The sequence below is a fragment of the Rhipicephalus sanguineus genome, chromosome 5 (assembly GCF_013339695.2).
Source record: "Rhipicephalus sanguineus isolate Rsan-2018 chromosome 5, BIME_Rsan_1.4, whole genome shotgun sequence".
Classification (NCBI taxonomy): Eukaryota; Metazoa; Arthropoda; class Arachnida; order Ixodida; family Ixodidae; genus Rhipicephalus; species Rhipicephalus sanguineus.
The window spans coordinates 191,415,433-191,437,936 of record NC_051180.1 but is presented as its reverse complement, the minus strand read 5'-3'; the positions used below and the strand labels follow the sequence as shown (position 1 = coordinate 191,437,936).

General features: G+C 47.7%; 1 protein-coding gene and 1 long non-coding RNA gene across 2 annotated transcripts in view; both read right to left on the bottom strand.

Annotated features, from left to right (window-relative positions):
* The window catches only part of LOC119394536 (talin-2), a 612,547-nt gene that overhangs the window by 424,116 nt on the left and 165,927 nt on the right, over positions 1 to 22,504 (bottom strand). Inside the window, exons 5-13 of the mRNA XM_037661859.2 lie at positions 8,829 to 8,917; positions 8,563 to 8,632; positions 8,366 to 8,508; positions 7,994 to 8,121; positions 7,869 to 7,932; positions 7,710 to 7,814; positions 7,563 to 7,652; positions 7,414 to 7,479; positions 2,557 to 2,658 (exon numbers count right to left, since the gene is read on the bottom strand). Coding sequence (XP_037517787.1) covers positions 2,557 to 2,658; positions 7,414 to 7,479; positions 7,563 to 7,652; positions 7,710 to 7,814; positions 7,869 to 7,932; positions 7,994 to 8,121; positions 8,366 to 8,508; positions 8,563 to 8,632; positions 8,829 to 8,917 — 857 coding nt within the window. The remainder of the gene's footprint in view (positions 1 to 2,556; positions 2,659 to 7,413; positions 7,480 to 7,562; positions 7,653 to 7,709; positions 7,815 to 7,868; positions 7,933 to 7,993; positions 8,122 to 8,365; positions 8,509 to 8,562; positions 8,633 to 8,828; positions 8,918 to 22,504) is intronic.
* Positions 13,755 to 15,847, bottom strand: LOC125758501 (uncharacterized). Its single transcript, XR_007416138.1, has 3 exons — positions 15,631 to 15,847; positions 14,804 to 15,423; positions 13,755 to 14,458 (listed from the first exon to the last, which is right to left on the bottom strand). It is a non-coding gene; the product is annotated as an uncharacterized LOC125758501 (long non-coding RNA).

Genomic DNA, 22,504 nt, shown 5'->3' with positions numbered 1-22,504 from the left:
CCACACCCGTGGTGTACGAGATCCCCTTGTCGTGTGGTCTGTCTTTCTGTCTGTCTGTCACACAATTCAGCCACCCGGCCAATGTACTACTTCCTGACGCCCAGCCATCTTGAACTGGTAGCTGCGTCCATATTTGTGAAGACTGTTGATCAAAAAGCAAATATTACGCATATCTGAGGTGCAACATCAATATGTATTAGGTGGTGTGTTCCTCACTAGAAAATACCTAGATATGTAATTCTAAAGAACCTAGTGTTTCTTAGGCTGCGCTGAAAATGCGACGCTATGCAAAAAAAGCCCTCTGCCGACGATATGGTGCTGCCACTTGGCAGTGGCCCTGGGTTCTGCACAAGCTCTTGTTTCCTGACGCGACTGCCAGATGGCGTCCATATCTTATGCAGCGCCTCTTCTATTTTATCAATGCCAGCCAGATGTGGCTGATTCAACATAGAGGAGAATAGCATAATAGAATGGCCGCGGATGAGACCAGGACTCAGTAGTATGGCCGACAGAAGATTATCGTCTTTCGACAACATTTGCAGCGAAGCACGCAGATACGCGGCCAATTTTTTTCTTGTGTCTCCGTCTTGTTCGCGCTGATTTTCCAAGTATGCAACGTAACAGACGTATCGCTAATACAAATTGCTCCTTTTTTATTTTATCTGATACACTTCCATCCACTATCAACTCACGTGCAGTCACGCTTATGTCCTGTCGGTGTTCCTCCCTGTGTGTATGTTTTTACTTCGCGGCTAAATTATGATACTTGCTTCTGCCTAAAATCTTAATCTCCCTAAAACGTGGTTGACACTTGCAGGTTTTGCAGTGCATTGGCAAATGCGCCAAGCCATCCCTCATTAGATTTAGTCCATGCTCCCATTAATTTATAAAGTGCCTGATGTATGAGTTGCCACAAGAAAAGGAAGTTTGATAAACGACACCTTTGGCAAATTTCCCGTACATCGTGCCATGTTTCTTGCGACATCTCTGCTGGCTAGCCTCCTCCCGAGTAGTTCTCGGGCTAAACTGAGCCAGCCTAACGGGCGTGGAAAAGGCAATGGGTATTCCATACCGGCCTGCTACCTTTTTACATGTTGTGGGAGACGCTATGATTATAAGAAATCACTGCAGGTTTCACAATTCCAATTCTGAGTTAATGCCCAGACCAATTCAGTTAGAAGTGCCTGTCGTCCTGTCATGTTCCTCCCTGTGTGTGTGTCTTTACTTCGTGGCTAAATTATGTCCTTAAGGTGCAGAGAGTTGGGCTGTGATTTTACTGTCTTTTTTCTTCTATAGTAAGATCGATTCAATTGAAGTAGACAAGGCATTAAAAAACAAGAAAAGTGTTTCTCTTTTAATTTTTTATATTTTTTTCGAGCTTGATGGCACACTACCCTATTATAAAGGGCAAGCTCGTGGCAGCCCTCCATCCGTCACTACGCCACGCACTGCAGATGCCACACACTTGTGCAGCCGACAGTGCACACCTCAGCCCTCCCTGCCCTCCCCAGAACGCCCTCCACTTTCTTGCCTCCCACTGCCCCCACGAGCATTGTGCACGGCGCCTCAGGTTATTGGCGCCTGCTGCAGTCACCGGCCAAACTTTTGTTATCTACCGTGTGGAAACGACCGTTGCCCAGGCAGCTATGCGAAGATTTACTGGACATCACACTCACCGTGTGTGTGCTTGATCATAGTGCTTAATCATCATGACAGCCCTGGGCCACAACATATTCGACGCTCGTTCACAACAGCATTTAAGAGAGCTGCCAATGCATTCCACATGCTGAAAAAACAATTAAGTGCGCGGTGGGAAGCAAGTTGGGAGAAGCTAAGTGCCAAGGCTTTCGCAGGCAGAATCTGGACATATTTCGTTGCTTGTGGCATACGTGAATGAACTGCACAATTGGTTTCTCCTGGTGGTACATGGAAATTGTCATGCAAGACGCCCCTCATCTTTGCATCGCAAACGAGAACGCTGAGGACACAATTCAAGGCCACTGGGCCCTGGACATCAACGTTCACACAGAGAGCTGGCTTACAATGATGAGTGGGCACATGTAGTCAGTCCAGCGACTATGTAAATAAATTCCCTTTACAAAATGCGCTTGCACGTTTTCCTTCTTTATTATTGTCTTATGTATATTTATGTAGTATGCATTTATGTATATTTTTTTGGGGGGGGGGGTTGCACTTACATTCGAGTCGGCTTACATTGGTGTAAATACGGTATGTATTACGGTATGTTCATGTTTCAGTGCTTCTTTTGATATTGGACAAAATGCAATATTGCCTGCATGTTAAGGCAAGAGGATTCAGAGCAGCCAGCGCTCTAGTATGGTCATCATCATCATCATCAGCATGTCTACGCCCACTGCAGGGCAAAGGCCTCCGCCAATCAACCCGGTCCTGTGCTTTCTGCTGCCACGTTATACCTACCTGCCGACGTGCTACGTGCCCGGCCCACCTCTAGTATGGTGGATATCATGAAACATAAAACCCTCATCAATCAATCAGTGCTGTCAAGCTCACAATAGCTCCATGCACCATGCTCACCTTTTTGAGAATGATGTCAATGTAGCCTGCAATGAGCTGTGAGATCTGCTCTCCCTCGGTGGTTTGCACAGAGTAGTACGACTCGGAGTAGTCTCCAAAGTCCTGCAAATGGTTGCATCCACTTTTGTAGAGAATGGCACATTTTCAGAAAAAGCTCACATGCACCAGTAATATTTTATAACAAGATGAACATTGTTAACATTGTTCAGAACAGTGCTGATAAAACAGATTCAGTAACAATGCCAAAATACCAGTTACTGAATCATTCTGCGAGCTCTCATCTGTCCTTTCTGGTCGTTTATCATCATCGTCAGCCCATCTTATGTCCCCCGCAGGATGACGGCCCCTCCCAATGAACTCCGACCCAACTTATCCTGTGCGAGCCGACTACATTTTAAGGCAGAAATGTCAATTCGTCACAAGCGTCAAGTTCCTCGGCGTAGTTGCCTGCGGCAGCGGTATTTCGCCGGACCCAGACAAGCTTGCCGCGGTCAAGAGCATGGAACCTCCTGTCGACGTCGGTGGCGTCCGCAGACTATTGGGCATAGTAAACCACGTGGGACGGTTCTTACCCCATCTGTCAGAGGTGACGGCACCCATTCGAGGACTGCTCAACAAAAGAAGTGACTGGGCGTGGAGACTGGCTTAGCAGGTCGCCTTCCAAAAGTTGAAAGACATGATGTTGTCCAGCATCTGCATGGCTAACTACCACCCACTGTACCCGACCATCGTATCCGCAGATTCCAGTTCGTTTGACTTAGGTGCCGTTTTGCTGCAAGACCAACCGAGCGGAGAGCCGTGGCCTACGCATCACGCTCCCTCACACCAACAGAGCAAAGGTACAGCCAAACGGAAAAGGAGGGCTTGGCAGCTGCATGGGCTGTCAAGCGGTTTGACGGGTATGTCCGGGGCTTACACTTCACCATCGAGACCGATCACTTACCGATCACATCCTTGCTTGGTTCCATGGATGTCGATGCTTTACCACCAAGGATCCAAAGGATTCGACTGAAACTCATGAGGTACCAGTACACGGTATTGTACGTTCCAGGGAAGCTGCTGGCAACGGCTGATACTCTTTCAAGAGCCCCCGTCACATCAGCGTTTCCAGCAGAAGAAAACCAAGTGGAGTTGTACATCAGTGAGGTCGTCGGCAACATCGGAGAAGGCGCACCAGTTAGCCTCAAAGCGGTTTGTCAGCACAAGTTGATGGATGGTGAGTGCGTTACCCACGTGAAGTACTGTAGGCAAGGTTGGCCTCAAAAAAAGAAAGTGCCATCAAACCTCTCGAAGTATTGGAAGTACCAAGGGGAGCTGACAGTGTGCAATGGACTGCTCCTTAAAGGAGGGCGTCTGATGATTCCGGAGGCTCTGCAGAAGGACGTGTTGGATTCACTTCACGAGAGTCATCAGGGTGTGAACTGATGCAAGGCACGTGCGCGTGATGCTGTTTGGTGGCCTCATATAGGAAACATATCGTGTCTATGGTGGAATCATGTGAACGTTGTGCAACTACCAGGGTCCAGCGTGCCGAGCCTCTCCTGCCAACACCTTCAATGGAGCACCCATGGCAACAAGTGGGTGCAGATTTGTTCCACTTGGAGGGACAAAACTTTCTGCTGCTCGTGGACTACTATTCACGCTATCCAGAGGTTATCACGCTACGCAACACTTCCAGCCAAGCGGTGATATCGGCTATCAAGAGTGTCATGGCTCGATTCAGCATACCAGAAGTGCTTCGAAGTGATAATGGCCCCCAGTTCTCGTCACACGAGTTCTCAAATTTTGCCCAGAGCTATGGGTTTAGACACATCACTAGCAGTCCTGGTTATCCTCAATCGAATGCTGCAGTGGAACGGGCTGTTAAGACTGTGAAGGATCTTTTCCGCAAGAGCAACGACCGGTTCCTGGTACTGCTGGCGTATCGTGACACACCAGGTGTCACAGGGTACAGCCCGTCCCAAATTCTGGGGCGACGGTTACGGACATGCATTCCCAGGGACCCGGCCAAGCTGTCACCGGACCTACCACGACCAGACGTCATCTTCCAAACGGACGCCGCAGCTAAGGAAAGGCAAACTCGGGACTTTAACCGTCAGCATTGGGTGAGAGAGCTCCGGGACCTCTCTTCAGGAGACGAAGAGTGGGTAACTGATGCTGAGTGCTGGGCCCAAGTTCTTAGCCGGGCCCAGCGTCTACGATCCTACATCGCGGAAACTCTCAGCGGGGTTATACAACGAAACCGACGGCATCTCGTGCCTTATTCCCCAGATCTCAGTGCATCATCCCCAGTCTCCCTTCCGAGCCCGGGCCCAAACCAGGAGCACAGACTCAGCCAGGAGGAACCATCACATGGCCAGCACAATACGAGTACCGGCGCAGACCCTGGCAGCATACCCCACAAGGTTACCAGGTCCGGGAGGCGTGTGGTCCCACCCAAAAGACCGAATTTGTAGCTCTTCGAAAGGGAGATGTAGTGTTGTTGTACTGTGTTATATTAATCCTAGGTGGCGTCACTTACCCTAACACACTAACAGACAGCGCCACTAAGGGGTTCCAGGTGTGTATATATGGTATCAATAAACATGGCCGGGCAGTTAGTCGCTGGCCCAGCTGAACATCGCGTCGTCATATCGTTACTCTCGACAAACTGGTCCCAGTTACCAACTGGGAATTGTTCCATAAACCAGTTGAAGTGGAACCAGTTGAAACCCGTTGGACTCCCAGCTACACATTTTCATCTGGCAGTCGCGAAAATTTCGTTCAAGCCGAAATACCCAGAAAAAGTATTCGATGTGACGAGACATTTCTCGCATTGTTTTCTATGGGCGGCTGACAGAGAATTGAAAATTATTCGTTGTGGCGGAAATTTCAATGTAGCGGTATTCATTATAGCGGGATTTGACTGTATGGGGTTGTCACGCCTCATTGTTGCCTCTCAGCCTACGCATTGTTAACGAAGAACCTGTCGTTTGGGGCATGCACTGACACTGGAACTCGGAGCGGCTAAAGCAAGCATAGCGAGCGAGAATGGAGAAGCGGTACGGCAATACTATATACCGTATTTCCATAACTTGCTAAAAGACTACTATTTCGTTAAATGTGCGCTTATGGTACTGCGAACGTACTGCACGCATTTGGAGATTACACAAACGTGCTTCGCTTCGACCTGCTGTTGCCTTCTCGTGCCAAACCGCTAGAGCACCACGGAGACACATCGCATGCAGGCAGCTAGTTGTCGCCGCATTGACGCAATAAGGTATACTCGCCTCACCCCTGCACGAAGTGGGGCGGAGTGGTACGAACACTCCTACGGCAAACACGTGCGTAGGTGACAACACACAGCAGCATCGATACGAAAACCACAGTACCCGGAGGAACACGCTACGCACGACAAAGAACCTGAGAGTCAATCCCACCATGCACGCCACTCGATAATATTTGCTAAGCGACAGGAGTGCCAGAACACACAGCCTAGTGAGTAGAAGAAGCATGCTCGAGGCACGACAGCACAATTTTGGGGGTCATGCATATTTACAACCCAGAAGAGATTATGGTGGCACCATGGTAGCTTTCATAAGAGAGGCACTAAGGCCCGTTTATGTGTTCCTGCGAAAGTCTAATTTTCTTCGTATCTCTGGCACTACTTGGAAAATCATGTTGTCACCTCAGCCTTTTCTCCCCGCTGGAGCTGATGTGGGCATCAAAATTCTTGCTTTTGAGGCTGTTTTGGAGCAGTTCGGCACAATTTTTGCAATTTTTATGCTTTTGGAGCAGCTTGGCACAGGGAAACGAAATTGTATCAAACATGCGCAATATGTGCGCAGCTGTCCCCTCCCCCCCCCCCCCCATGGTTTAACTGTATTTAGCTATTTAGCAAATGCGGTATCCAATGGTACATCTGAAGTGCAGTGATGGAAGTGCTGCTCCAAACTGCTCCAAAAGAGAAATGCTGCTCCATGCTGCTCCAAACTGTAATTTTTGTTAGGAACTGCTCTGAACCTGCTCCGAAATGGTGCTGGGAAACTGAAAACAATGAACTTTAACCACGTGACCATGCAGCGAGCCTAAACGAAACCAAAAACAAGCTGTATACTATCATCCTAGTATGATAGTGTGCTGGTTGTATACTAGCTGCATAGTATCATATTGACAATGCCACAAGTACTCTGGCACGATATATATCTGATTTAGCTTTTTGTTTGTACCTGACAAGTCTGTCAGATTAGTTTGATATCATACTGATTACTAACTGCTGCTGTGACAACTGTCATGTGTGGCTGTTTGGATTTATCGCTTTATGAGATAAGCCTCATTTATGCCACAAGAAGTGGCATTCGAAGTGTATAGCTCATTCCGCTTTTTTTTTAAATTTCAATGCAGGCTATTTTGGTGAAATCTGAAAATAATAGATTGCTTTGATCTTGTACCGATTGTAAACTGCTGCTTTGGCGGCAGTTATATGTGAATGTGGTTACTTTTATAAATTGGTGCTCAAATTTCATTGCTTTTGTATCACTTATGCCGCAAACGCTGGTATTTTAACAATACATACAGCTCATCTTACTTAGTATTCAATGACCATCCATCTGCGTAATTATTTGTTTCTTCCAATTTGCAGTGATTATTGTATGTGCAATGTTTAATACCAAATATTGATATTTATGGAATGCACTAATGGTGCTTTATACACCAGGAGTGGTTTAGAATATTTTGCCATCTGCTCCGAAAACACAAATAGCTGCTCCAAATGAGCATTTTTTCTGCTCCAGAATCTGCTCCAAAAAGCAAAATGTCGCTTCCATCACTGGAAGTGTGGAGCAAGCCAGGCTCTAAATATCGAAGGACAGAGCTTACCAGAGTGAAACTGTTTGGTGAGGCAGCCCAGCGACGGACAGTGGTCAGGGGCCACACTTTCATGATCTGCGAAATCACACACAATCCACTGCACCTGTTGCCCCCTAACCAAAAACCAGCTGAAAAAGCCTCACTGACGCAAGACCCACCTCTTTGGTGCGCTCATCCAGGCGCATGACACTGTCCTTGGTGACCCCAAGCAGCCGTGGCACTAGCTTGTTCTTCCCCTTCATTTTCTCCTGCACATGTGGGAATCCATCAACAGAGCAAATAATACACAAAGCAAGCAAACCCACCTTGACAAGAAAGAAGGTCACACCATAGGTTTTGAGGGAGCGAGCCAAAGCGACGTACTTCACTTTGGCATCCAGCTCAGATGTGCCAATGTTCTTGCGGTGCTCCTGAAATGCAAAGCTTTTAGCCATGCAAGGTGGCACAGCCGCAGTGACACTCACCGCAAATATTTTCTTCTCGATGCCCTTAATCTTGGCATAGTCCTTTGGCAGGAACTCCTTCAAGCTGCAGAGAAGAACAAACATTAGAACCTCTCCCCAAGCCTGAAACCCCGGTAGGCACTCACTCCAGGAAACCGGCCTTGTGTTTGGTCTCGTTGTGATCGCCAAACTGTATCTGGCACTGGAGACCTGCAAACTTGCAGGCTTCTTCTAGTGTCACAGGGTGAGTTGTGTTCAGGATGGCATCTCGGGCCTGCATACAAGTTATCACTTAGCCCCGCTGCTGGCAGTCTCTCTTCATGTAATGCTATTCTCCTGCTGACAACATACTGCTGTTTTAGCTTGGAATGGCACAATGCAATGACTGTATTAAGGAGATGAGTAAAGTGCCTGTTCCAGCACACTGCTCTTGACATTGCTTTATAACAATGGAGGCTTCTGAACAGACCACTGCCCCTTCACTTGTACTCTAAACAAATTAAGTGAAACAAGCCCACCTGAACATACAACAGGTTGAGCTGAACCGGGTCTCTCGAGTCAACGTTTGAATCAGAGAAGAAGTACTTCCGCCGCAGGGTAAGCATCTCGTCTTCATCCACTCCCAGCTCGCGCAGTGTCTTGGAGTGGTCCACCCAGTTCACTGCACGTGAGCACATGCGTGAGGCACACATACCACTGCAAGGCATTCACTTACAATCATCGTCAGTCTTGAGTTTCTTCTTGAGCTGCTCCATTTTCTGGTCGCGATCCTTGTCCTTCTTCTCCTGAAAGCACAAATGACATTATTGCAAAGGTGAAAACTCTTGCATCTCATTTTGTCAGGTTCACTCCTCATTGCATACAAACAGGTAGACAGGTGTTACAGAGTGTGAGTCATCATATGTGCCACATATATTAAGCGAATGGTTTGGTGAGCCCTGTGGTACAAAATGTGGTACAAAAGAGACAAGCACAACTCACTCTGCGCAGGGTCAGTGTTCCTGTGTTAGGCTCCTTGTTTTCGTCTGGTAGGTCACGCACCAGGGAAAACTCGTCATGGTTGGTAATGCCTGTTTGAAGAGAGGCGACAACACTCAGTAAGCATGTGCCAAACTGGGCTGCTTGGTACATCGCTAGTACGAGAACAAACAGCGCTGGATATGGAATGACGAGATGATGACAGGCAATGCACTGCACTAACAACTAGTGGTTTATTGCAGGGACATGCACAAGTTCCACGCAGAATATCAACAAGTTGTGACAAGTGTTTCTGCGCAAGCTGCACAGCTGCTGAACCGCCTTTTGCAATGCACTGTGGTGCCATCGCGCAGTGGCCACAAGAAACAATATGGTAGGCATTGGAACGCACCAAGACTGACGCTATGGTGCTTGTGAGCTGACAAGCAGCGTGTGAGAATTACTTTTACAGGCCAAACAACATGTATGCTTCCAAATGCATGCGGGAGCGTATCTTGCAAGCGTAGTGCAGGAACGCCTCATGGGGAGGAGCGGTTTCCACCCACACGTTACACATGCAGGCGGGCACTCACTACAAGCAGGCAAAAACTGGCAGATGTCACTTCATTCTGAGCTGTTTACGAGGTTCAAAATGCACAATATAGACTTGACCACTCTCTGCCAGTCAAGCTGGTGCTGGAAAGAAGCCATACCGCACCACACAGCACAGTCCGCATGGCCAGACAAAGAGGAGCGCATACTCGAGTGCAGTGCACGTGGCTACTATGTGCACCACGCATTGTGCACTACCACATGCGTCAGACATGCAGCAACATGAGCCCAGCGAGTCTACATGTTACTCTTATGGTCAAATGGTCAAAGGAAGACAAAAAGAACTGTGAAATAAAAGACATTTCGGCTCTCGTACGGGGGCCTTGTTCACAATGAAGCTATTAAAGAAGGGGGGGAGATGATAAAGTATATGCAAATACGTGACGCGAACAGCGTGTATAAACAGAAGGAAGGGTGACATCATTGCGGTTCAGCGCGGTATCAGTAGTTTGGATTAGTAATGACTTCAGATGAAGTCACGGGTTTAGATTTCTTTCAGTAACTAGCACATGCGCACTGGCCCAGTCAATATCGTGTCCCTTTGATACAGAATGTTCGGCAAGAGCACTAGAAGAAACTTTCTCTCTTTTCACATCATAACAGTGTTTCTTCAGGCGCCTTTGAAAATCACCGGTCTTGCCAATGTACACGAGCAAAAAGAGAAAGTTTTTTTCTAGTGCTCTTGCCAAACATTCCGTATCAAAGGGACACGATATTCACTGGGCCAGTACGCGTGTGTTAGTTACTGAAAGAAATCTAAACTCACGACTCAATCTTGAGCCATTACTAATTTAGAAGGACGGCTTGGGCTAGTTGGTAGGTCATGACCCGTCTTCATGTACCTTTTGTCCTTGTCCTGAGTTCGCACTATATCAAGTGTCATTACTGATCTAAACTACTGATGCCATCATTGCTGAACTGCGATGATGCGTCAGTACTTAATTACCTCCACCCTCCTCTTCCTTTTCCTTTACCTTTGACCATGAGCACTCCCAACCAGATAAGCCTTCGTCAAACTCTTCCTTTCATGCCACTCTCGGCTGGTCAACTGGTTTCGGACAAAGTCATTTCAAACTATGTACCAATGCCACACGAACGTGAGTGCATACTAAAGTGCGTCGTGCACGAACGAGCCAGTCGATCTCATGTAGTGCTTCAATATAACTAAATATATTGTTGCAGTGAATTTATGACTACAAATTGTGCATGTAAATGAGTATGTATAACTGTAGGCATACTTGTCCTGTATGTTAGCATGTAAAAAAAATGCAGGAAGTAAAGAAAAAAAAGTCACAGTTTCGCCGCAACAGCGAAGCAATAAATGCAGTAGCAACAAATTGGAATGTAACGCAAAGAACGGAAAGCAGCTCGAAATTGCCAGCGCGTCACTCAAGCCTAAAAGACGCATGAAAAGAACACACACAGGACGAGCACTACCATGTGTCACAGCTCGACACTTGAAGCCCACTGCTCAAACATAAAGCAGGACACACGAAACAAACGCACGGGCACACACAGGACGAGCGTGAACTAACAACTATCACAGTTGTTACTTATTTCTGCTGGAACAGCACACTCGTTTCCCAAACGCGGCCGCTGCACCGAGCGAAGTGACCTTCGTACACTCTGCGACTTCAGTGCGGACGTCGCGGGGAAAGAACAAGACATACATACCCCCATTCCTCGAGGTAAGCGCACGCGACCACACCCTGCAGGGCGAAGAGAGTCGGCGTGGCAGGAGCAGGGTGATGACCTTTAAAGCGCACCCCGTACGCACTTCGCGCCATCTTGCTGGTGACCATAGGTCGGCAAAAAAATTGGAGCTCACTCAAACTCACTCAAAAATTATATTTTGTTCTGAGGGCTCACTCGGACTCAGGATCATCAAAAGTTTCCTTAATCAGACTCACTCGCACTCAGACTCTCTAAATGTTTTCTCAACCGGAGTCACTCGGACTCATACTCACCAACATATTACTCAGACTCACGGCTTCACCTGAGTCTTAGTGAGCCTGAGTGAGTCTACTCATGAGCCCGTTAGCATAAAATTCGCTTTTTCGATCCTGGTGTCAATGCTCTATAACACCAGTATCTCTCCAAGTCGGTGCTCTACGATACGCCTTTTGATCTTGTACTTTCAAATACGAGTTATCAGCGGTTTCAATCAAGTGGCGACATTTATATGAAATACGCGACTCACGTGAGATACTTTTATCAAGAACTTCCCATGAAGAGTTTGTGGGGATAAGTCATGGCACCCGGCCCCTTACTCACACCTTTAACCAATAAATACCGAGGTGGTGCATGAACGCAAGTGCGTTGAGATACGTGTGAATAGACTTGAGTATAAACGTAAGCAGATATCAGGTTGATAGTAATGCTGAAGATGAGTAGATAGGACCATAGGTCGGCAATAAAAGGTGGAGCTCACTCAGACTCACACTCACCAAAATTTTCCTCAATCGGACTCAAGCTCACCAAAATATTAATCACCCGTACTCACTCACTCAGACTCGCAGCCTGATCTGAGACTGAGTGAGTCGACTCATGAGTGAGTTTGCCGACCTATGCTGGTGACCAAGAAAGCATGCTGAAGTAAATGGTGTATATAAATAGCTCACTGTTAGCAGGCTGAAAGACTTATTTCTCGTGGCCTAGACGTATAACACCGCACACTGTGGAGCGAGAGGCCACCCGTTCCGATTCCTTGCTCCGGAAAGTATTTTTCTGAATTATTTTTCTTGGTGGCTTTTGTATACATATACATACATATACGGGCCCTGACGGCGACGGCAAAAACCAGCCGAGAGTGTCCATATAATTTCTATCGCAATAAAATCAATCTGAATTGAAGTCGGCTGGGCTAGTGACTCAGTAAAGCCATGTCGTAGTTGCGAATCTGCAGGGCTTCAAGTGAATTTAGACACACGCAGTTTAAAGGGCATACAGACTGAGCATGGATATGTTTGCATATCCATGCTCAGTGTGCACACGCGCAGCCTCCAGACCATGTGCATATGTGGTTCGGCCTTAATACTATGTGGTGCTTACTCATGCTTTGTTTTTTGCTTCCTCCCTTGAAGCTAGGTTCACACTTTGAGAGCACTGTTGCAGGCAGAAACGAATGGGAAATAGCCAAAAAGTGTGCATTGCAGAAACAGTCAATAATACAATCTTTGCAGTAAGGTGGCTGTTGTAAGAAAGAGAAAGTCTCATATGGCAAGAACTCACCACTTTCCCATGGCATAGTACTCTAAATTGTTCACAGTTTTTCAAACACACAAAACCAATCCGCAAGGCTCTTTGCTTTGAGTACATTTATCTCCTTTGGCTTTTAGCATTTTTTGTTATGCTGTTCCAACACAGGTTGGTTTTCCTTTTATGCCCAAAATGTGGGCACACATGCTTTCATCACTGAAGCATAAATAAAGAAATACTAATACACAATGGAAAAACAAGAATGCCGGCAGAGAAGCGTGGACCCAAACAGCGATGAACATTAGTCCTTGTGCAGTGGTAACATTCGAAGAAGAAAACACATGGCTGATCCAGGCTGGAAGTCAATCAGGCAGTACGAAACTAGGTGCACAAGCCTAATAAGAAAAGATTATGCAAGCTTCGCACTAGTGGCGCCAAGCCTCAAGGCTGGGTGGCCTTCTTTGTCCCTCATCTCCTTTTTGTATCTGTTTGTTTCTATTTCTCTCCTTCTATCTCTCTCTCTTTGGCTGCTTCATTCTCTCTCCGTCTTGCTCTGTTTTTTCTATCTCTTTTTCGTGTCCCTTTCTTTCTATGTCTGTCTATCTTTTTATGTCTTTATTCCACTTAATTCTCTCTATTTTTCCTCTTTCCCTTTCTTTCTGTCTCTCTTTCTTTTTTCATTCTCTTTCATTCTCTCTCTCTAATTTCTCTTCCTATCTCTGCCTTTCTCTCTCTTTCACGTGCTCCAGCTCGCCAAGCAGAACTTTTATTTAACGCTCGCACCCGCTGTACTAGGTACAGGGGGGGCCTTGTCCAAATCCTGTGGTGCATACGCACTTGTTGAGTTTTTTGCAATGCCGCACAAACTACGGCGAGCTACAACAGCTTTGCTGTTAATTATTGTTGGGGTTTTACGTTGCAAAAACACGATATGATTATGAGAGATGCCATAGCAGAGGGCTCTGGAAATTTCGACTCCCTGGGGTTCTTTAATGTGCACCTAAATCTAAGCACATGGGCCTCTAGCATCTCACCTCCTTCAAAATGCGGCCGCGTTATTCAAAGGTTGCAGGTTTGGTTCCTGCCGGCGCCAAGTTGTCTTTCTGTCCACTATAATTTCTTAAACATTTATCACAAGTTTACTACTAATAACGTCCCCTATACTTTCCCTGGCTTGATTGTCTGTTAGTTCTCATTAACGTGGTGTCTAAAAAAGAAAAACAAGCCCTTAAGATTCCCCTTCTATCGTTAAAGACTCTTTAAATAGCTTAAAAAATTACTGCCTCATTTTTTCCCCTGCGAATGTAAGCAGCAGCAGCGTTTACTTCAACCATAGCCTTATCATGCCAGACGACCCACCGCTTCCCTTCACTGCCACCAATGAAAGGGATGCACGTGCTTTTCATGGCAACCAGCAGCTATAGATCATAGTTCCCTAGCACACCGGCGTTAAGAAAATGGGTGGGTAGGGAAGGGAGCCCTTAAGAGTGCTACAATCAAAGCTGGCCCGATGTACAAGAAATAAACTTCAGTTGCACATCAGTCCAGCCCTCATCCCATCCCCTTCTTCCTTCGTCTCTCATTTTTTTTTCGCACTGTTTGTTAAGTATACAACCGTACCAACTAGACCAATTTTCTAACCTACTGTAATATTTCTTGTATGTCAAGCCAGCATCCTGGGTCCTCCTTCCTTTCTTCTCTTGTTTTCTTCACGCTGATTAAGTATGCAACCGTACCAACTAGCCCAGTTTTTCCCCTTATAGAACTTTATTTCTTGTACATCGATCCAGCACTCGCCTTTGTTCGTTAAGTATGCAACCGTAACAACTAGCCCAGTTTTCCACCTTGTGGAACATTATTTCGTGTACATCAATCCAGCACTTGTCTTGGGTCCTCCTTCCTTTCATCTCTCGTTTTTCTGCGCTGTTCGTTAAGTGTGCAACCATACCAACTAGCCCAGTTTTCCACCTTACAGAACTTTATTTCTTGTACAGCAATCCAGCACTTGCCGGTGTTCGTTAAGTATGCAACCGTAACAACTAGCCCAGTTTTCCACCTTATGGAACTTCCTTTTCATTTCGTGTAGATCAGTCCAGCACTCGTCTTGGGTCCTCCCTTCTTTCATCTCTCAAATTCTTTTCACGCTGTTCATTAAGTATGCAACCATACCAACTAGCCCAATTTTCCACCTTATGGAACTTTATTTCTTGTACATGAATCCAGCACTCGTCTTGAGTCCTCCTTCCTTTCATCTCTCATTTTTCTGCACTGTTCGTTAAGTATGCAACCGTACCAACTAGCCCAGTTTTCCACGTTATGGAACGTTATTTCTTATACATCAATCCAGCACTCGTCTTGGGTCCTCCTTCCTTTCATCTCTCTTTTTTCTGCGCTGTTCGTTAAGTATGCAACCGTACCAACTAGCCCAGTTTTCCATGTTATGGAACGTTATTTCTTATACATCAATCCAGCACTCATCTTGGGTCCTCTTTCCTTTCATCTCTCTTTTTTCTGCGCTGTTCGTTAAGTATGCAACCGTACCAACTAGCTCAGTTTTCCATGTTATGGAACGTTATTTCTTATACATCAATCCAGCACTCGTCTTGGGTCCTCTTTCCTTTCATCTCTCTTTTTTCTGCTCTGTTCGTTAAGTATGCAATCGTACCAACTAGCCCAGTTTTCCACGTTATGAAATGTTATTTCTTGTACATCAATCCAGCACTCGTCTTGGGTCCTCCTTCCTTTCATCTCTCGTTTTTCAGTGCTATTCGTTAAGTATGCAACCGTACCAACTAGCCCAGTTTTCCACCTTATGGAGCTTTATTTCTTGTACATGAATCCAGCACTCGTCTTGGGTCCTCCTTCATCTCTCGTTTTTTCGTGCTGTTCGTTAAGTATGCAACTGTACCAACTAGCCCAGTTTTCCAGCTTATGGACCTTTACTTCTTGTACATTAATCCAGCACTCGCCTTTGTTTGTAAAGTATGCAACCATAGCAACTAGCCCAGTTTTCCACCTTATGGAACTTTATTTCTTGTACATCAATCCAGCACTTGTCTTGGGTCCTCCCTTCTTTCATCTCTCATTCTTTTCACGCTGCTTGTTAAGTATGCAACCGTACCAACTAGCCCAGTTTTCCACCTTATGGAACTTTATTTCTTGTACATCAATCCAGCACTCGTCATGGGTCCCCCTTCCTTTCGTCTCTCGTTTTTCCTTGCTGTTCATTATGTATGCAGCCGTACCAATCAGTTCATGATGACTAAGGGGCGCTAGAAAACTGCACACAACGAACTCCCCAACTTTTTACTTTACTGCGTACGAACTAGCCCAGTTTTCCACCTTAGAGAACTTTATTTCTTGTGCATCAATCCAGCACTCGTCTTGTGTCCTCCCTCTCATCTCTCGCAGTAGAACAGCGCCGGCAAAAACAACAGACCAGACGAGGAGAAGGACGCGTAACACAAGGTACACTAACAACTGAAAGTTTATTCAGTATCTGCACAGAATAAATACTGCCTTCACATGAATAAACAAAAGAAAGGAGGTTACAAAAGATATGACAGTGCATCACGTGGTCACTCCTACTGCGCGTTATGGGGGCGCTCGGCGGCTGTGAGCACATAGAAGACAATGACGATAGCGTGTGCGCTCGTATCACGCGGCAGCCGCTGGCAGCGGGTAGTTGCGGCCGAGGCTCGATACAGTAAAGATATGCCCCTTTGTGTCTCGGCCTCATCTCTTAAGGGCTCAGGGCTAACCGCAGCCGCAAAACCCCACATCTGGCGCCCAAAGGGTAGGACCCCGCCCCGACATGTTCTGCCCGATCAACGTACGCCGGGTCCCACCAGCCCGATTTCGGCCCACTGCACGGCGATATCGCCTTCGAGGAGCTATGGGCGCTGAAGCGGGCGCTCATGGGTATGGCCGCCTACGGGGTCTACGACCTGGCCCTCCTACTTCAGCCGGGGGAGACCCTCATGCGCCTCTGCCTTTCCGGGAGAATGACCCCCGACGAGCAGCGTCGTGCCATCATCGCCCTAGAGCACCTCGGCGCTTACCTCGACGTCCCGCTGCCCGCGCAGGCCATGGAGGCTGTGGCGCGCTCGTGCGGCGAGGTGGCACCTGGGGCCGATGACGAACGCGGCGACGATGCGTGCACAGACGAGGTCAGCGTCAAGGCTCGTGCGGGCTCGTGCGGCGGGCCGGCACCGCGGGACGTCCAGCGACGCGGTGGCGATGCATCGTCTGCCAGCGAGGGTGCAGCGTCCAGGAACGGGGAGGCGAGCACGGCGTTGGACGACGCAATTGTTGGGGACACGGCCGGTGACTGCGACAACCTTGAGGCAGAGGTCAGAAAGTCCCGGGATGACGACACGGCAGCCGTGAAGAAAAGGGAAAAGATGAGGAAGAAGAGGCGGAAAAGGAAGGAAAACAAAAACAGGGACGGGAGAAAAACCGCAGATGAATTGCCGCATGGTGACGAGGAAACTCGAAAGCACAAAGACTGTGCAGAGGCCAAGAAGTCTCGACGTGGCGAACGGAAGGTAGCCGAGGTCGTTAAAGAGGTCAGGGAGTGGCAAAGTGGTGACGAAGAGATCGGGGAGTTCCGGCATGGTGAAGTCGACATCGCTGAAGAAGGAAGAGCCGAGGAGAATACAGGAGGTGACGACGGTACTGGTGGTTGGGAGGCAGCAGCCAGCAGCGCGGATGGTGAAGCCGAAGAGGATGCGGAGGAAGTAAAATATTACGAGGCGGGCATGGTCCGCGATGGCGAGTGGGACGAGAAAACGAAGTGCGTGGACGCCGGCGATGCAGACTACGACAATTACGTGAACGATGCCGCAGGTGTTGAGGAGAGACCCGTTGAAGAAGCTTCGGACAACAGGGCCGAGAAATCCAAGACGTCTCAGATATCCGAGAAAAGTGAGAGGGCGAGACCCGAAAAGCCGAATGAGGAATTCGCAACGTCAGTGCTCGAACCGTACAATGGACCGTCTCCGTCGGAGACAATGCACTGGACCATGGCTGAACCGACACCAGTGTACGCTGAGCGGTTTAACAGCAGCAAGTACAAGGACGAAGAGGCAGACCGAAACTATGTCAAGGTGCAGATGTCTCAATGTCACCCTTCTACCAACATCAGCGAGGCCCGAAGAGGGACCGTCGAAGGCACATGCAGCGAAGTCTTCTATGGGGACGTTGCACCTCCATGGCTGCCTAGGCCGCCAGTGTTCGACGACTACCATGTGGAGGAGTGGCCGCCGCCCACACGCGAATGGTCCGGGCGGCTACAATGGCAAAACAGCGAAACGGCTACGACAACGGCACCAGGCAACGTCAGCGCCAAGAGGTCTACTGTGCCTGCTAGCTCGGTGGGGCCAGTGCTGCACCAGGAGCATCGGCATTCCGTCCTGCTCTCGACCGTGGTCATGCTGACGACCGTGGTCGTCAACCTGAGCGAGTCCGGTGCACCTCCGTCTTCGGGCGGCGGCAGAGTTGCCTCCGCTGCGTGCGTCAGCAGTTTCCGCGTCCGGCAGCCCTTGAGGTCCCACAGAGAGTTCTGGGCGGACAGCGCCGGCATGTGGTCGTGTGTGCCACGTGCAGTCCGCCGTGGCCAAGGATAGCCAGGACAGGACACTTGCGTGCGCTACCCTTGTGAAGTTGCCCGCGTACTTCTCGCTCACTTTTTTCCGAGGGGAGGGGGCAGTATGGGGGCGCTCGGCGGCTGTGAGCGCATAGAAGACAATGACGATCGCGTGTGCGCTTGTATCACGCGGCAGCCGCTGGCAGCGGGCAGTTGCGGCCGAGGCTCGATGCAGTAAAGATGTGCCCCTTTGTGTCTCGGCCTCATTTCTTAAGGGTTCAGGGCTAACCGCAGCCGCAAAAACCCACAGCGCGCAAAACGGTTCCTGAAAGAAATCTGACATCCTTCTCTGAAAGCAAAACAGAAAGCATGCTGACACAAGATTCCCCGAGCTTTTTAATCTCTAGGGCTTCAACAACCTCCCTTGTTAACCTGTCAGCTGACTTGTACATGACGCCAGTGCTTTCAAATCGAGGTGCGCAACCGCAGTCTCTGCAATGGATACCTAGATGCCCTGATACCACTTTCGTTGTGTTGTACTTGTGCTCTTTTAATCTATCATTTAGGCATCTTCCTGTTTGGCCTATGTATGACGCACCACAAGACAAAGGGATTGCGTAAACCACATTATCGGTGCACCGTACAAACCTGTCGCGATGCTTCTTAGTGCACACAGGTGTCTTACTTTCTTCGTTAACCGCCCGACACATTTTTGCCAGCTTGTCGGGTGCGGTAAACAGCACCTTTACTCCCGCCCTTTCCGCCACTTTCTTCAAGTTGTGCGAAACAGAATGTACATAAGGAATAGCAGAGACATTCTTTGTACCGCACTCTTGTGCTGCTGCACGGTTGGCGTTAGCGCCTCGGTTCTTCACCTTTAGAATCTTTTCTGCAATGCTAGACAGAATTACTCGCGGGTACCCCGCGTCTGTTAGACGACAAACCTGACCGTCGAAACTACTTCGCAGCTGGTGAATGCATGATTTCTTTAGGGCATTGTCAAAAGATGAATAAACGATGCTACGCTTGACTAGGTTAGAATGCGAGGAATGAAACAACAAAACCGGTATTTTAGCTCTTGGCTCGAATGCCCAGCAGACGTGACGAGGTGAAAAATGAAGCCCTAAATCGAGGAAACGTAAAAAACTATCAACCGGAAGCTCATGAGTCAAAACTAAAGGTGCCAAGCACTGACGAAAAAGTGCAAGTATATCAGAAGATTGCTTTTGCAAGTCTTCCTCGTCACAATCTAGAACAATCAAAAAGTAATCCATGAATCTAAAAACACGTAACACTTGAGTGGGTGTCAGGCGCTGCTGCAACAGTCTGTCTAATTTCGCTAAAAAGATGCCACTCACTGAGTGACACCGTTTTGCACGCGCAGTAGGAGTGACCACGTGATGCACTGTCATATTTTTTGTAACCTTCTTCTGTTTATTCATGTGAAGGCAGTATGTATTTATTCTGTGCAGATACTGAATAAACTTTCAGTTGTTAGTGGGCCTTGTGTTACGTGTCCTTCTCCTCGTCTGGTCTGTTGTTCTTGCCGGCGCTGTTCTACTGCGATGATGAACCAACTAGCCCAAAAGTACATCTTGACAAGTCTCATCTCTCGTTTTTTTCGAGCTGTTCATTAGGTATGCAACCGTACCAACTAGCCTAGTTTTCCACTTATGGAACCACGTGACAGTATGCTGGCTTCGAGTCATGCATGAGGCACGTAATATTTTAGAATAGGGTTTTACATTAACTGTTTGTGTCTCATGCTTGGCAGCGGCTGTGGTACATATATTCTTCAACATTGTTATTTAAAATGAGCAGTGGTACTGAATTCGATGGCATCGGTTTTGAAAGTTTAAATTACTTGCTCCCTGAGCCAAAACAATTCAACTTTGAGTCCCCAGATACAGTAAGCCTACAAGCTCTCAAATCGACAACCAGCATTGAAAACATTGACCCCTCTCTGTTCTATGCGAGAGATGGGAGAAAGAAATAACCTCCACCAGCAATCAATCATTAATAACGTATCAGCTACACATAAAATTGGGCCAGTTTGGTCCTAGACGAGAGCCATCACTTCATATGTGCTGCCACGTTTGCTGACATAAAGCTCTTGGGGCAAGTTATTAGGCTTTCCGCTAAATTCAAGAAACAATGTGCCCAATTCACAATGCAAATACATTTGCATCTCGTGCATGCGTAGCGACCTCAACGCTATTTCTACAGGGCCCCAGAATGTTTGGGGCTCCTATTTATTTATTTATTTATATTCATTTATTTATTTATTAGTACCCTCAAGGCCTGAAGGTACTACAGAGGGGAGTGGTACACATAGGTTGGCAAACTCACTCATGAGACGACTCACTCAGACTCAGATCGAGTTGAGAGTCTGAGTTTGAGTGAGTCCGGGCGAGGAAAATTTTAGTGCATCTGAGTCCGAGTGAGCCCCAAGCACAAAATACAGTAGACTCTCAGTAAACAGAAATCTGTTAAACGGAACTGCTGCTTAAATGGAACAACTGAATCTGATATGATTGGTTTCGTGCATGAATTCTGCATTCCTGTTCATCTCTCAGTAAACGGAACTCCTGTTAAATGGAACACATTTTCCTGGTCCCTTTAGGTTCCGTTTAACGAGAGTCTACTGTATGTTTGTTGAGTGAGTGTGAGTGAGCTCCAAATTTTTTTGCCGACCTATGGTGATAACTATTGAACTTCAGCATTACTATAAGCCTTATGACGGCTCACGTTGTCACTCACTTCTACTCACAGATACTTCAACGCACTAGCGTTCACACGCGAGCTCAATATTTACTTATCAGAGGTGTGCCTTGACCCCCCCCCCCAATAATTTTTCAAAGGAAGTTCTTGATAAAATTATCTCGTGTGAGTCATATCTTTCAATAAAAGTGTCCTTACTGAATTCCAATCACTGATAGCTCGTATGTGAAGGTATCAGTTAAAATGCATATCACAGAGCACCTATTATGCAAGATATTGACGTTTAAGTGCGATGACATCCTGATCCAGAAAGCTAATTATATGCTAACGGACTCACGAGTAGACTCAGACTCAAACTGAGTCGTGAGTCTGAGTCTGAGTGAGTCCGAGTGAGTAATACAGTCGAACCCGACTATATCGAACCCGGTTACATCGAATTATCCTGTATATCGAACAACTTCTGAACACAGTATAGTTACAGTGGGAATATATAGCAAAAATTACGGTTACATCGAACAAGAACAGCAGCGACTCCCGATATATCGAACGTCAAGCGGGGCAAAAGTGCCCCCGGAAGTTGGCTTTCCCTCGTAGCGGCAGGGAAACTGGCGCTTTTCCCCACCGCTCACTCCAAAAGTGGTTTAGCTCGGTGGCGCATGACCCGCTCTCCCTACCTTGACCGCGCCGCGTCAGTCGAGCCACCGTCACCCCCTGCAAAAAATGATCCCGACCCGCCCGCACCGCTTGCTGAGACAGCCAATCAAGGCCTCTTGTACTCTTGTCGTGCGAGCGCGCAGGTCGTGCGAGTTATCTCCCTGCATTTCTCGTTCGTTGTGCTTCGCACCATGCGCCTGTGCCGTGATGGCTAGCGTGAAGAGGCAGAATTTGCCTTTCGCCGTGAAGCTCGAAATTATAAATCGAGTCGAACGTGGTAAGAAGAAGTCAGACGTCGCGGCACCGTGCAAGATTCCAAGGAGCACTCTCAGCATGATCTTGAAGAATAAGGCGGAGATTAGGATTGGCGGACAAACGACCCGGTGGCCGTGGCGCCCGACGTGTACGCACGGCCATGTATGAAGACGTCGAGGCAGCCGTGTACAAGTGGTTCATCGACGTTCAGTTGCGCAACCTCCCCGTGTCCGGCCCCATGATCGAACAAAAAGCAAAGGACATGGCTTTTCTCCTTGGCAGGGAGGATTCTCAAGGTGGCTCCAGTTGGCTACAGCGGTTCAAAGAAAGGCATGAGAAACGATCCTTTGCCCACATCCTCAGAGGTGATTGGTGCTCTCGCACTAGTCCGGCGCTTCTGCGCGAATGTGGAAGGTTGCGGCCTCACCTGCTCCAACTCTTTAGACCATGTCAAGAAATGCATGCTGTCGCACGCAGCGAAGTTGCTCAAACAGAAAGAAATGGAAGACTATTTCAAGCGCAACTAAGCTAGCTTCATCAATAAAGTGCTTTTATGGATGGTGTATGAATTTATGACGTCCAATTCTTTAGCAGGCTTATATCGAATTATGCCCTATATCGAACTGACAGGCGTTTTTTTTTTCGAGTTCGATATATCCGGGTTTGACTGTAC